This window comes from Podarcis liolepis, assembly GCF_965112155.1.
Source record: "Podarcis liolepis genome assembly, chromosome: 3".
NCBI classification, from domain to species: Eukaryota; Metazoa; Chordata; class Lepidosauria; order Squamata; family Lacertidae; genus Podarcis; species Podarcis liolepis.
In genome coordinates this window covers 51,779,150-51,795,702 of record NC_139557.1, presented here as the reverse complement: position 1 = coordinate 51,795,702, position 16,553 = coordinate 51,779,150, and the positions used below count along the sequence as shown (strand labels likewise).

General features: G+C 40.2%; 1 protein-coding gene across 2 annotated transcripts in view; it reads left to right on the top strand.

The window, feature by feature from the left end:
• Positions 1–538: 538 nt before the first annotated feature.
• Positions 539–16,553, top strand: part of PDSS2 (decaprenyl diphosphate synthase subunit 2) — a 74,511-nt gene continuing 58,496 nt past the window's right edge. Inside the window, exons 1-2 of one of the 2 annotated variants that reach the window (XM_083497702.1) lie at positions 539–1,595; positions 16,187–16,321. In XM_083497702.1, the coding sequence (XP_083353828.1) occupies positions 1,318–1,595; positions 16,187–16,321 (413 nt within the window). In that variant the 5' untranslated portion in view covers positions 539–1,317. The remainder of the gene's footprint in view (positions 1,596–16,186; positions 16,322–16,553) is intronic. The other variant, XM_083497703.1, reaches the window with a different exon arrangement.

The window sequence follows — 16,553 nt, the reverse complement described above, 5'->3', positions numbered from 1 at the left end:
TATATGGTCTGGATCAAGTATCAGAACAGGTTTTCTGTGAATTTTTTGTGGCCAGACTGCATCAATCCCATCTGTTTCATGTGACTGGTGAATCTGTTTGGCAAGCTCAGAACGGCCTCAAACAGGTACGCGGATGTGGTTTCTGGGCACATTTTAAGTGGCATTGTGTAGCTACCATCACATGACTAACATTTTTTTTTACTTACTAGTTGGAATTTTGGGTCAATTTTCCTGTATAACATTCATGGCCCTGAGTGGGTATCTGACTGTGGTTCCTGCGAACAGTGGCATAGCGTGGGTTGTCAGCACCCGGGGCAAGGCAAGTAATTTGCGCCCCCTAACCCGTGGATTTGCGCCCTCTAACCTGTGGATTTGCGCCCTCTAACCTGTGGATTTGCGCCCCCTAACCCTAACCCCCAGATGTTGCGCCCGGTGCGGCCAGCCCCCCCTGCACCCCCCACGCTACGCCACTGCCTGCGAATCTAGTCGTGTGAATGGTGATTTGGTTAGCTTAGCTCTGGTGTCGCTGGACCTCCGCAGTCTCTCTGGCTGCAGCCCTGAAGGCAGCCCTGTTTAGAGAAGCTTTTAATGTATACTAGACTATTGTATTTTAATATTCTGTTGGAAGCCGCCCAGAGTGGCTGGGGAAACCCAGCCAGATTGGGGGGGGGATAATAAATTATTACTATTATTATTATGGCTTGGGAATCGTGAATTTTTTCACGCTGCATTTGGAAGCGTGTTGGAAAAGCAAGCAAGCACCTCGCCCGCGCCTTTCCCGTCTCCCGCGTTGCCCTAACAACTCTGCTCCTCCACTCCCTCCAGGTACTGCCCCCTCCCTCCCGGCAGCCGATGCCGCAAAGCAAAGAAGCAACGCAAAAGCAACGAGGCCCGCATCTTCCCAGCTTTTCTTTTACGACACTTAAGATGGCTGCCTCCATGAAAGCGGCTTGTGGGCTCTGTGCCGGGGAAGCTACTTAGAGGGGTTGCCGAGCTCCTTTCCAGCCACCGGATTCAGAGGGTTTTGCCAAAACAGAACCGGAAGAAAGAAAAGTAGTGTTTTTGGCTTTTCTACCGTGAGGTAGAAAGGAAGCACCTGGGAGAGGGATGCGGAGCGCGCGCGGCGTTTGAACCGTTGCGAGGCGCCTCATGGGACGGGAGGGAGGCGCAGGCCCTTAGCCTGGACCGAGGGGAGGGAGCAGCTGCGGCGGGTCCCGCCCCGGATTTCGCGGGAAGCAAGAGCTTAGGGCCGTCGGGGAAGGGCCCGCGTGGTTGCCTTGGGCTCCTCGGAAAGAGGCGTCCCGAAGGGGAGCCGAGATGCTGCGATCCGCGTTGCTGCCGCCCTTGGCTCGAGGCTGTTTGCGGAGGAGCCTCCCGCAGTTGGGAGCGGAGGGGAGGCAGCGGAGGTGCCTCTTCTCCGGCTCCCCCTCGTCCGCTTCCCACTGGAGCAAAGTGGTCTCCGAAGCCGAGAAGATCGTGGGCTACCCGACCTCCTTCCTGAGCCTCCGCTGCCTCTTGAGCGACGAGCTGAGCAACATCGCCATGCAGGTGCGCAAACTGGTGGGGACCAGGCACCCGTTGCTCAACACGGCCAGGTAAGCTCCCCTCGGGGCCTCTGAAGCATTGGGCACCGAGTTGGCTGTCACTTTTCTCGTACACAACAGTCCACTACTGCAAGCGAGGTAAATGGGAGGCATGCTTACTCTTATTGGCTTCAATTGCCCAGTCACGTTTCCTATCACAGCGCTTCTTCCGGTGCTGTGAAACCCCATTGACCCGTATGGCGCTGCCTGGCGTGGAGTCAGACCATTGGTCGGTCAGCATTGTCTAGTTAGATTATGCAGCCCTGCTGCATGAAGCCTTTCTTTAAAACAACAAAACCAGAGGCAGCTTTATGTTGAATGGCAAACATATTTAGTTTGAATTGTTTGTTGTTGTTGATATTTCAGAACAAATCAATAAAAAACTATTAGGAAGAAAAGAAATCCAAAGATGGCAAGAATCAAAACGGGGACTTTCTACATGAAAATTAAGTTTGATGAAGAGAGTTGTTTTAGGCCAAGATGTGAACACTCATTTAAAGATAGGAACGTTCCTGGTTTTTGTGCAGAGGGCTCATGGGGATATAGTTTTTTCAAGAAACTCCATATGAAATTCTTTTTTAGCTAATGAGCACCAAGTGAAATCATATAATGAGGGCCATTTTTAACTGGTAGAGTCTATAAATTAAGGACCTTGGTGGTGAAGGAGACTATCTTGGTTATTGTTTGTTACTGTAATACAGAGGTTTCCAAACTTTTCATGTTGATAACACACTTTTTAGACATGCATCATTTCATGACACAGTAACTCAGCAAACCAGAGGTTAAACTAACTCCTTTCTAGCCCTGAAAGGAGCACAAGGAGTGTTCACGCAACACACCTACACACTGCAGTTGACACACTTAATGTGTCGCAACACATAGTTGGAAAGCTTTGCTGTAATACCTCATGGGAAACAAACATTTAAAGGCATTCTGTTAGACAATGACTGATGGCTTTTGTTTATTCCTTCAACTTCTTAAGAAGCTACTTGTTTTGGAGATTTTTGTAGTATGCAGATTTATTTAAACTTCATCAATTGAGAGGTGGTTGATAAAACAGCTATGGGGGCAATCCAAACCCTAGGCTGGAAGCAATAGGGCTTGTTGAAGTATCATCACCATCACCTCATCCATGGCCCTGCCACCCATGCTGGTCAAGTAAAAGGTTAGGGGGTGGGGTCAAGGAAAAATATCCCTTCACTGCACCAGCTCTCGGACTGAAGGGACTTCCAGGGGAAGATGCTTGGATCAAGCCCACTGACATCACAAGATAGTAACAGGACAAACTCAGGATCCCCTGGATCATGTCCCAGTCCCGAAACACCTTGTTTTCTGGATTTCCCACTGGCAGTTTCCAGCAGGGATACAGCTAGCAGTAGCTTCTGCCAACCAGTGTTTGGGTAGGCACATCGGGATGCTTCTCATTGACAGGGTTGCCCTGCTGACATCTCCACTGCATCCACATGCTGTCTGGCACAACAGATTAGGGATTTGGACCCTCCTGCTTGTTTAATTGGCTGATCATCACAGTGAATTCCCTTCGCTGTTTCTGGTGCTGACTGTAAAAACTGGTTATTTATAGGAACATTGCTTGATACTCTGGTCTGCTGTTTTCATTTCATTACAATGGTTATTATGGTCTTGGACAAGTCATATAAGATTATGTTATGTAGTTTTATAGCTATTTCCAAGATAACAATACTTTTCAGAAGAGATTGGTTTGATTTATTAACATCCTTCAACAGTTGTGGAAAAGTTTGATAGTTATTGTAATATTACAGTACTCTTCTAAGAGAGAAAACTTGGAATTTAAGTAGTATAGTATAGGGTAGATATGTTTGTTTTTGCTGTTCTTTAATAACTCTTCAAACCTATTTCTTTGTATTGTTCTCAGAATATCTCCAGACATAATTAATACTTTTCTAGAGAGACCAGTTTGAACAAATGAGAAGTGTTTCAGCTAAAATAATCAAATTTAGAGGCAGTATATTGTCAGATAGCCCACCAATATGACATATAATCCTGGCAGAACATCACAGATATGCCAGTATAACATTCCATTGGTAGAATTGTTCTGCTGGCAAAAATGCACGCCATATACTGGTTTAAAAACTGATAAATCTTTCCTCTTCCAGCATACATCACTTAACATTGTATACACTGAACCTCATTAATCTTTTAGTGACCATTTGCCCATTTTAAAGAAGCCCTTTTTCGTTTTTAATCCCTCCACCCCAGAATATATTTGTGTCGTCAGCAAACTTGGCTACCTCACTGCCTCCTCCTAATTCTAGATCCTTTATGAACATGTTAAAAAGCATTGATCTCAAAACAGATCCTTTGGGACTCCACTACAGCTGTACCTTGGTTTTTGAACAGCTTAGTTCTTGAACGTTTTGGCTCCCAAACGCTGCAAACACTGAAGTGACTGTTCTGGTTTGCGAACTATTTTTGGAAGCCGAACATCTGACGGGGCTTCCATGGCTTCCCATTGGCTGCAGGAGCCAATCAGAAGCCACTTTTTGGTTTCCAAACGCTTTGTAAGTTGAATGGACTTCTGGAACGGATTCAATTAGATTTCCAAGGTACAACTGTATTTGCATGCCTCGAGTTCTCTTCTTGCTCTTTAACCAGTTCCAAGTCCATAAGAGACCATTTCTAATTAACTCGTGATTGATGTGTTTGCTCAGGAGTGTGCAGTAAGGAACCATATCAAAAACTTTCAAGTAAACAATGTCTACATGCTGACCCTTTCCACAAGTTTGTTTATAGTCTCAAATGGATTAGTGAGACGGGGTGTACCTTTGCAGAAGTTAAGCTGATTTCTCTTTAGCAAGACGTGACCTTGTATACACTTGATAATTTTGTCTTTAATGATGCTTCCCATCAATTTACTTGAAACAAGCATTAAAGTCTTTTGAAGGTGATGTCTTCATTGCTTGACTGCTCCATGTCTGCTTTACAGGCATCCGGACTATGCAGCTATATAGGTGCTGTGTTGTATGTGATTTTCTTGTTTGGTGTGCTAGAAAATTTGAATCTCTGCTTATAGTGATACCTGGGGAGTTGCTATACTGGGGCTACTGCTGTGTGCCACTTGGGCTGATGGGCTGGGGGTGCTGTGATGGTGCCATTTTTGTACATGGTGGTGTGTGTGATAGAGGTAACACAAGGCCCCATCATGAGTTCTTTGGCTGTCTCCATATGTGACTGATGACCCGGATTCTAGTGTTTCCAGAAGTTCTGGCAGGCATGTACATATTTTTCTTTCTGCTGTTTTTTAATTTTTTCTCTCTTAAGTGCTTCCCTCCTCTCTCCCCGTTTCCCAGACAGCAGCATTGCGCATCTCCCACCCACCCCACCATAATTCAGAGTATCTGATTGCTCTGTTGTACCTCTTGAGAGAACGATGTTTGCATGCATTGCTTTTATATTGAAGCAAGTTGAGACATGGGGTTGCAATCCACAGGTGATGAAAGACACCTCTGCATGAGATTTACTCGGGTAGATTGTTAAGAGCTTATACTCTGTTCTAGTGGGCTTGAGATTGTCAGGTGCATAAAATGTTTTTGACAAAACACTTTATAGTCTGTCAATTTGAGGTAAAACTTTATATTCCAGAGTAGTTGCCTTGGTCACATACTATCATTTTACTAATAGCAAAGCCAGCAAGGCCATGAAGATGGGCAAAAGGGAACTTAAAGCATGAGGAGGTTGGTCAGTGAGGCATTGCTGAAAATGGGGAACCCTGTAGCTTTGCTTTTTTTTAAAAGGAAACGCCTTTGGCTTGGTGAGGCCGTCATAATTTGTGATTAGTTTTACTCAGGCGCTGTGCCCACAACAGTATCTACCTTTGTTTATAGGCTAAAAGACAAAATCTGACAGCCAAAAGTGTGGTTTAAATTTGAGTTTGAATCCATTGTTTAAGAAAATGGTCCAAAAAAGAAGTTGTTAGGGTAGCTTTAATTTTCTTATACTCAAAGAGAAAGTTAATGATAGTTTGAGAAGACCTGTTTCAATATAAGCACAGTAAGTATAGTTACAGGCGGGCAGAAACCTCTGCTCTGTGAAAAGGATGGTATGTTTGACTTTCATGTGTCCTATAGATACTTCTTTGACACAAGCCTCATGATGCTGACTGCAGCCTACCTAAGGAAAGGATATGTGACAAACGTATGTTATAATATGACAGCTTTAAAACATCATTGAAAACAGTCTAGAAGTCTTCGATATGAGTTATTAATGCTTTAAAAAGCAAAATACAAAACTACTAAAGAATAACAAAGCTGCTATATATTAGAAACCACATCAAAACATTTCAAGAGATTATCTTAATTTTATGCTGACAACATAAATGAAATGGTGCTATTTAAAAGAATATGTTTTGTGTTTATTTTCAGCTCATGTAATTGCAGTTTATTTAAGTCATTTAAATAGTGTGAACTGAAATACAGCTATGGAATAGGTAATATTGACTTTCAGATTTCTCAAGTGAGATAAATTGAAGGTAGCATTATTGCTCAAAACTTGGATGTGTCCCATAAACTAAAGTGCTAAGGAGTATGGCCCATCACAGAGTTAGATATGCTTAAGACATTGATTTCAGTGGGCTTAAGCACACTTTGCAGTGGGTTTAATTGTGGAAGTTTCCCACCCCCCTATACTGACAATATGGTAATCTCTGTACAGCTCTAGTCTTCTGAGTTTGATGGCAGACAGTTTCACTTCACAGCTGTCCCAAGATTACCACATTTTCAGTAGACCACCAAATGCGTAGCTGTGCTAACCTAGACTTAAATTTGGAGTGTTGGAGACAGGAAACTCTTTTGTTTGGGCATTCCCAATTGCTGAAATTACTTGGCTTTTAAGGCAGAAGCAAATTCTTCTGTAATAAGCCTAATTTAGCCTTGTATTCCACTTTCACCCCACAGATTTTCCAAATTTAACAAAGCTGCTTGAAATTTTGCAGTTGTATTATTATTATTATGCTGCCTGTTGTGCTGTATGGAAAGTTTCAGGCAAATCACTTATGACAGCTGGCAGATACAGGATTTCTGTAACCGAGGTGGCTTTCAGTATTTCAGACTTTTCCCTTACTTCCCCACTCCTCCAACCCTGGCCTGGGTTATAAACTTCTAAAGAAGAAATATTCTGTTCCTAGCAGTTAAATTTGTTTTACTTTGTGGTGCCTGCTCAAAATTTGTGTCCTTGGCTAGCTCTGTGTTTTGAATGACCTTTTCATGTTCACACAGAGATTTGGTTTGTTCAGTGACTTATGAAGGATTTGGAAAGGAGACACATACTGGCACATTTTAGGAAACCTTCTATTAAAACCTTCGTAAAATTCTTCTTGGCTCTAAAGTAAGATGGCTATAACACCAAGGGAGGGAGGAAAATAACATGTTCAAATGAGGGGAGGGAGTCTTTAAAATTCAATGCCAAATTCTTCTTACTGAGGCTTTCTAAAATATTGTGGGGGGTTTTCAGAAGAAAAGGAACTCATGTAAGTTCAAGGCAGAGAGAACAAGAGGTAAACACAACAGAGAAAAAATGACAAGGTTTTAGCAGAACCTTCATTTAATACATAATATTGAAGCAAAACTATCAAAGGACTCGAAGAGTGGCTCAACTTGCGTAACTTGCATTAGCAAGTAGTTTATGACTTCCTTCTACTTTACAGATGGTGAATCTGTGGCTGTCAGGGATCAGGCTCCAGCTGCCATCAGTCCCAGCCAACATGGCCAATGACCAGGGAAGGTTAAGAGTTGTAGTCCAACAACATTTGAGGGCCACAGGTTCTTCATCCCTACTCTACTTGGTTTGGATGTTGCAATTTAAGTAGCTTTTAAGTACTTCAGGGATAGCCGCGCAAAGCCTCTTCAACAACATTTGATTCAGAATCTTTTTTTCTTGTTTTCCTCCTCTAAAAACTAGGTGCATCTTATGGTCGGGTGCATCTTATAGAGTGAAAATGCGGTAGTTTACAAAGCTCCCTAACCACCCAGAATCTGTTGTGACTGGACAGCAACTGATGTTCACTGCCAGTGCTGTAAATTGGTGGGACAGTTGTGTATTTTTCCAAATGCTTCCCTCTAGCACCTAAAGCATTAGCAAGCCACGTGTCTCTGTCCTCTTCCCTTTTATCTGATAAGAGTGAACGGTACAGAATGACAAAGGTGGCTTGTCTTGCATTTGAGCTGGTTCTTGTTCCTTCCTAGCTGAAGCAGAAACCAATTTGAAGGGCCAGCTGATTATTTTTTTTTTAAATAAACTGCTGGAGAAAGTGCCACTACTTTGCATGAAATGCTGCTGGAAAGTAGCGGATTTCTAGAGGTCAAGATGCTAGTTTTTCCTCCTCACTTCACTCTCAGAACTACTTGGGAAACAATTTACTGTATAAATGGACCTGGTCTCTTAAAAACTCATTTTTAAAAACCTTTTTTATTTTATTTAGGATGACATAAAACACAAAGTACAGCAATGTTCCTATGTGCTGGGGAGCTAATAACCTGTACTGTATAAAGTAAAATGAAAAGACAGTCCAACAATAACAATTCTATATTTTTGCAGTCTTTCCACTGGGTCAAGTGCTTCTCTTATAGATGCTGAATTAACCTGTTAATGCATCTATTAGAGCAAGGATCGGTGTCCATTGCCCATCCCACAAAAGTGAATTTTGTGCAGGAACTTTTCTTGAAGTCCTGTTGAATATTGAATGGAAGTGTAAAACAGGTCTCGTTGGATTTGTCTCTTCAGCTATCAGACCCTCTGAGTCAGCCTTTCCAATATTGCTAAATGCCAAGCCTAGTCATAGATTCATTGTTGCCCCCTCTAAATATTTCCAGAAATGTGTAACTATCATGCTCACTGACAAGCCCTTGTTTTTTTAAGGTAAATTAAGGGATATATTTATCAACATAGTAACATGTCAGGAGCAAGAACACTGAAATTTTGTATCCAGAATAGCTGTGTATAGTTCTGTTTTAAGATGGAAGTTTTTAGCATTGTTTATTATTATTAACATCATCATCATCATCATCATCATCATCATTTTAAAGTCATTTCATCATTTAGAGAAATATCCGTAGACTAGAGCATGACAAATGGGGTAAGTGATGTTAGTGATTGATCGGGGCAGCACATGTTGTTTAACCACATGATTTATAAGCAGCTTTGCAGGGTGCTAATGCAGCTTTGAAAATAAATTGTATAGGCCACCTGCCCTCAGATCCTTTTAGTGTTCCTTCTTTATTGACTCCCACATTTCCCCTTTCTTTCCTTTTCTTCCTTTGAAAGCAAGCACGTTGGTTCAGAATTTATCAGTGGTGATTTTTACCAGTAAAACTAGAGGCATGATTGAGCAAAGTGAAATACTTTTCAATCCCATTGATTTCAGTGGAAACCAGGTATTGAGTAGTATATGTCTACTCACAAGTAAGTCCTGCAGAATTTAAGATTGCAGACTTAAAGTGACTGGCTCAAATTCTTCTTAGAATTAATAAAATTAAATTGTAAACATGTTGATAAAGCATATCATATTTCACTAGAAATGTAATGTTCTGCATGCTTACACTTTCTGGAATCATTCTTCCCCAAGAAATTATATAATATTAATGGGAGAATTTTTCATAAATTGCATAAGCAAATTTCACATGACTAGCGCAAAATACAAAACATTTTGATAATTTTATTCTTTCATTTTCCCATCTTCCCAGTTAACACTTAGTGAAAACTTTTAATTACCAAAAATAGTTTTCTCTAAGTAATCTTGAAAACAGCATCAGTGTGCTAGTGTGGATTCACCTCTTGTTCATTAAGTCTGGGTCTCTGGTTATACTAGTTGTCAGTCATTGCTGATTTTAAACATATTTTCCTTTTTAAAATTGGAGTTTTTGCTTCCCTAAAATGTATGCCCTCACCCCTGAAATCTTTGCCACTTATTTTTACTTGAAGGAAATCTGGAGTGTATATGTAAGCATAGAGGAAAGTAAACCATTAGAAACTATTTTAATGCATGTGAAACAGACAGTGGAGCAAAGCTACAACTATCAAGATCGGAGTGTCAGAGTACTTGTTGTCCTGGTAACAGATGAAGAAGATCAGGATGAGATTTCAAGAATACAGAGGAGAAAGAGACAACATTGGGCCTGTTATCTTTAAAAAAATGCAGACCCCAGAAAAGCTTGAATGGTTCTTATGATTATGCCTTATGCTTCTACTGGTGGGTCAATATATAACCATTGCAAGTTAGATGAAAACATAGGTATAAAAGAAGTCTAGGCTTGAACCACGATAAGCGTTAAAAAATACTATGGATGACAGAGCATCCCTGCTGAGACTTAAGTCCATTGACTGTAGCGGGTCTACTCCATGACTGATGTTCAATATTATCCTTAGTTTTCAGATAGCAGCAAAAGATGGAAGGCAGACTGCCTATATGCCAAAGTTTCTAAAATACCAGATATAGATTAAGCTTTCGAAATACTCCCAGTAGCAATTGCTGGTTTCAGATGCAGGCTCGGTTGATGTTATATGAACATGCAGCAGCGAGCATCAGACTTGCATGCTCTTCCTCTTCTCTTTGCATGCTTTGCTTTTCTAAAGGACTTGCAGTTCTTTGGTAAATATAATTGCCATTTCATGTGGATGAGGAAAATTATGGTTTGGGTCTGGTTTCAAATGCAAATATACAGAAAAACTGGTTGAATAAACAATAGTTTGCAGGTATATATGTAATGGCAAACTATGGTTTGTTAAACTAGATGTTTGTTAGGAAAAAAGCAGTATAATGAGAGATCAGTGGGAGATGAAACAATCACAAGCTTGAGGCCAACTAAGTTTGTTCTTGGTATAAGCTTTTGTGCACATGCACACTTCTTCAGATACCATCTGGTATCTGATGAAGTGTGCATGCACATAAAAGCTTATACTAAGAACAAACTTAGTTGGTCTCTAAGGTGCTACTGGACAATTTATTTATTTTTTAATATATATTTCGCCTGCATCAGACCAACACGGCTACCTACCTGAATCTATAAGCTTGAGGGTCATTGCTGCTCATTCATGTCAACACCAAACCATGGCTTGGAATTACATTGAATGCAGCAAGTATCACCATGTTAATTTTGAAACATATATACTTTAAATACATCTTTAATTTGTTTTTGTTTTTTTAAGCTCATCACACAACTCTTTCCTTACTTTCTACTGATGTATTGTGAGAACTTGAATTTCAGAAGCCATTTAACTAAGGACAGTTAAGAAACAAAAAGATATAGGAAGCAAATGTTACATTTGTAATTTTAGCATTCACTTTCAAGATTTTATAGTTGAGAGATTATTTATGTTCCAAATGGTGAGAAAATGTTTTTAGAAAGCTTAGCCAAAGAACACTGAGCAGGGATGCTGGGTTTTTTTTGGGAGGGGGGTTAGAACTGTATCTGTGAAAAGTAAAGATTTAATTGTATTTGCCTACAGTAGTAGATTCTGTTACTAGTATACCTGGATTATTTAAGAATTCAAATATACAATACTGTAGTACAGCAGTTCTTATTGACATGCTTGGCAAAGAAGCAAACAAGACCACTCTTTTGCCATCTGTTTATAATGCTATATAAAGAAAATCATGCTGGTTGCTGTGGAAACTAACATTTCCCAAACCACAAGTTGCTTAAATTCTCCACCTTTTAAAATATTGAGTTCTCTCAGGAATGAATACACACACATGGGAAATATATCAGAAATGTTCCAGTTACTTTTCCACCAATTAACTGTACAGTGTGTTCAATATTTGTATTTTGTCACAGAGACATACGTTGTCATTCTCATTTCAGAAGATTTATTGATATTTTTGACATAGAGATGTTTTGACTGACATCTACATCTGTACATAGCAACATATTTAGTTGGACTGTGAGGTTTTGCAATGGAGTGAAAATGCTACCATGTAGGTTTTAGAAACTGAAACTGCTATTTATATGAGCTGCTTCTGGACTTAGGTACTTTATTCATTGCTTTCAGGCACCTTTGGGAGACACAACTTGCTTAATCTTGCTCCTGCTTGTGGATATTATAATATGGATTTGTTGAGCAAAATATAGCATTGTAAAAGTGTTGACATTCATGCATAAATTTCAGAAACCGTGTTAGATTACCTTCAGGTTTGTTTAAATTCTACTGTCCTCTAGTTTTTATCCAGGTGTTTTGGCAGACACAGGAATTATCCCAAGAATGCATAATCAGATGCAATGTATCTGTAGCCTATCATGGCTCCTTGACATGTCTGTATGGATATCTGTATCCTAGCATTTATTTGGAGTTTTGCACAGGACATTGAACTTGCTGAATTGGCTCTAGTTCAGCAGATTTCCCAAGTCTTCCTTTTGATGCCATGAACATTTCAGCTTTCCAAAGAAAATATCAGCTAATAAAAACACTGTCCAGAATTGACACCACTTGATAATTGGAAGTGCCTCTGATAGTCATTGCTTCTATCTTGTTTTGATTCATCCTAGTTTTGTCTACGGTAATTCTTGGGTGCTGATTCAAAACTCCCATTGCTACTTCAAGGTCAGATGAAAGATCCTCTGCATATTTGAGGACTCTGCACTCCCAATCTGTGGCTGACTTCTTCATATGCACAGAAACAATTTTATGGCAAGAAAGAACCTTGTGGAACCTTACAGAAGGACTCATTTGGAACAGAATAGCAACTGGCTAACTCCTGTATCTGAGATCATCTAAATGAAGAACTGGGCTACTATAAGAGAGAATTCCAAATCCTAACCAAATTCCATAAGCAGCTCCATTTAGTTGTCAGTGCAACCCAAATATATTTTAATGCACATTTGTAGCCAATGTATGAGAGAGAATATTCACTGAAATGCAGTTGCTATAATTGGTCCACTGAGGATGTTAAATTACAGGTCATAGAGTACAATAGTTTGAAAACTGCTAAAGCAAAAATCTTGTTTCAGGCATCTGTTTAGGAAATCATCATAGCTGAGTGAGGGGGCCACTTTAGCCTAGATTTTCATAGTACAAAATTTTGATGTTCAATGACTAGGCAGTAGTGTTTCATATTGTCAGTTGTCCTGCGGTTGTAGAGCTGAAGTGGGATACACTCTGGCTTCTGCCACTGGCTATAAGACAAAGGGTCACTGGGAAGCTGCACTCCTTTTCTCTGGTCTCTTGCATTGGCCAGTGAATGAGCAGCTGCTCCAAGACCTGCTTTCCCCCTTCGCTCCAGACTTCTTTTTCCTTTTGTGTTGTATCCTTCATTTGTGTGAGCCTACAAATAGGAACTGTCTTTTTAATGCATGTGCAGCATTTAGACAAGTTTAGAGGCTTTATCAGTGCTAATAATTTATGGAGTCAGGCTCATAAGTAAATGTATTTTAGAATGATCAAAATACATATTTAAAAGAATATTTACAATTATTCAGTTGCTGATTCTAGTATTTGTGACAGGCATAAATTGGACAGAATATCTGCTTCATAACTGAACCTGCACAGGATATTGGTATTCACGCCTGTGAGTTCTCTAAATGTTGGCAGTTCTTTTTATTTTTGTCATTTACCTCTCACTAATCTTAAAGTTCTGATACAAATCAGGGTAGGGGTTTAGGCAGTACATGCTAAACAACTCTCTTGTCTTCAGGTTAATTTTTTAACCTTTAAGGAGGAAAGCAGGGTGCCTATATAACTTGCGCAAATAGTCTTTGAAGGTTTTATTGCTCTTTTCTTAATTTCGTTTTAGTATCTGATTAGTGACCACCTTAAAGATCTTATGACTGAAAGGTAATCAATAAACATTTCAATAAAACAGGTAAATAATAAAATTAGGCATGCATAATGCTACTGTTGGGTGATCAGGATGATAAACACTGTGCTGACATATCAACTGGAACGTTAATGCTTTCATGTATTCATGCATTTTAGATTTTATTTGCTCATCATGTTTCAGATTATTGAATTTCTCTACCTTGTTTTTGGCAGAAACCATTGTCTACTTTTCTGACTCCTTTGGAAATACAATGGAATACATTTTTCTACTATACAGTATCTTCTGAACTTTTCTTTGTCTGGGGTGTGTGTGTGGGTGTGTGTGGGTGTGTGTGTGTGTGTGAGAGAGAGAGAGAGAGAGAGAGAGAGAGAGAGAGAGAAGCAGCCTTTATTAGTACAGTACAACTCTCAGCCTGCAAGTTCTAAATGCTCATTATGCCCAATGAAAGTTTTTCTCTTCTGGGAAAAATACTCAAAATAATATAACTGCTAAACCACTGAAATTACAGATTTATCTGTGACTGAAAAGTTGAAATGCCTGAGCATTAGAAGTTGAAGTGTGCAAAGAGTAATGGGGATACTCATGTTTGCATGATTTATTCTTTTAAACAGATGGACGTTAGTAGGAGGTGTAATTCTTTCAGCACATAAACTATTAGCCAGTGTTACTTCTTGTGTGGGTGGTGCGAGTCTTATATCAGCATACCATAATAGTATACTTGTTTCAGAGCTAGACTCCCCCCCCCCACCCCACATCAACATGAATTTTTAAAGAAGAGCTCTATTTAAATCTGTGAATCTGTCAGGCATTTAAATCTAGGTTTTGTCACATGGATAACATGGAGAATAATTGTTTCATCCCCCCCCCAACCCTCAGTCTTTTCATTTTTCTGTAGATCTGTATTTGCTGTGGGTAGTTGTACCCGTCTAATTTTATTTACCTTGAGGGCATAGTGTTTAATAATACCAAGCTGCACAAACTATAACAGGCAGCACCTTAATCTTGGTAGTTTTGTATTTATATTTACACTTCTGCTTGTGTTTTCCCCAATCTTTTAAGAAAGAATTTGATACTAATGTGTGTGTGCATGCAGGCCCAATTTTACTTGGGTTGCATCCAGTTCCCCTTTCCCCCCTAGGGGCACCTGTCTTCTGCCACATACCCATCAAGAATAATTGCACCATCTGGAAGACTTTTATGTACCTGTAACTTGGGTTGAATATCTCTAGGGAACTGAATTCCGGTGGAATGCGAATGTGACCCCTGGAGCCATGTCAAGTGACTGCAGTAGCTTCTAGTAACTAAAGGATGGCCACCTTAGGCTTTATTTGTTTCAAGTCTTATGCAATTTACTGTAGCGAAGATTGTGTTGCTAATGTAATTCTGTTTACTACTTTTGTTGAAAAAGAACTTCAGCTTTTTCTTAGCTGATAACTTGGACAAAGCAACTGTAAATAAACGTAAGGAATGTTAGGTGAGACAGATAATATGAGCAGGTGCCGTACTGCTTGTCAACTACTTTTGTCTATCAATTCTTGCTCTGTACTCTGTCCACTGACATTTCTCTCTGTCTAGGGTTGCTACTAATTAGCAGCTGTTTTTAGACTGGAGTACTTCCCGGGTTAATCACGTGTTTCTTCCTCCATATTCTATTTTTATCTATTCTCTATCATATGGTAATAGACTTCATTTATATTTTCATTCAACCGAAGCGAGGTTGGTTGTGGAAACTGAACTTGTCTTCTAACATTATAACTTTAGTTTGAAACTTCGTTTGAAATTAGTCATACAACTTGCACAATCACCATACCTATCCAGAAAATACTTTATGCCATTGCATATTGATTGCTTTTTCAATTAGCCATCTCTATATGCAATATATATTGGTATCCCTGTGCTAATACTGTTTATACTGCTATAAACAGTATCCCTCTGCTAATGCTGTGATACTGCTAATACGCCATATCTCCCCTCATTCCTGATCATACAATATGGTGGCTGATGCTGATGGTAGTTGCAGCCCAAAACATCTTTAGCCACTAAGATAGAGAAAGCTAGCCTTAGGGCTGGTCCACACTTCGCTTGTCCCATGCTTAGAAAACATGGGTCTGAGTGGTTTTCCATTTGTCCCACTCTTTCCCCAGGAAAACCTGCTCTTTACTGCCGAATTAGAGCAAATCTCAAGCCCTGTAAACAGCAAGTGATGTTTGTTCCGATTCAGCGGTAAAAAGCAGGTTTTCCTGGGGGAAAGCAGCAGGGTGAGCGAGAGTGTGGATGAGCCCTTAGTGTTGAGAATCATATAGAAGCTGTAATTTTGAGAGATCAGGAGCAAGCTGCAGTGAGCCTTGGACTTGCATACAGTGGTATCTCGGGTTACATACGCTTCAGGTTACAGACTCTGCTAACCCAGAAATAGTACCTCGGGTTAAGAACTTTGCTTCAGGATGAGAACAGAAATCGTGCTCCGGCGGCGCGGCAGCAGCAGGAGGCCCCTCCATGAAGGCTAGATATTCTGTTTTGGTGCCCACAACCCAGGTCCCAGAAGCCATTTTGCTCCTAGCTTTTCAATCTAACACTGTACGTAATGTGGAGCTTTCTAAAGAAGCAGTAGAGAACTATAGATTCTAAAGTGAAAGCAGAAGTTAATTCTCTCCTCTCACACATAGAGGAGAACAGGGCAGGACACAAGCTATGGCTCATCCTCAGTCATCTAACCCACTATTTAGGCAGTCCTCTAAATTGGTCTTAGGAAAAATTATTTGAGTGTTCAAAATTCTGATCTGACTTAACTTTTTTCTTTTCTTTTTCTTTTTTGCAGAGGTTTTGTGTTGGATAGCAGGAACAACCTGCAGATGAGAGGCTTGGTGGTTTTACTTATATCTAAGGCAGCTGGGCCCAGCATAACAGCAGAGAGCTCCCTCCAAAATGATATGATCAGTGGGATACATCCTAGGTAAGAATTTTCTAATGCAAAATATGCAGAGTCACATCTATTTTGTTTTCAGATTATGCCAATATGTGTGTGGTGGTTGTTTTTTTTTCAAAATATGCAAATACAGTGGCACCTCGGGTTACAGACGCTTCAGGTTACAGATGCTTCAGGTTACAGACTCGGCTAACCCAGAAGTAGTACCTTGCGTTAAGAACTTTGCTTCAGGATGAGAACAGAAATCGTGTTGCGGCAG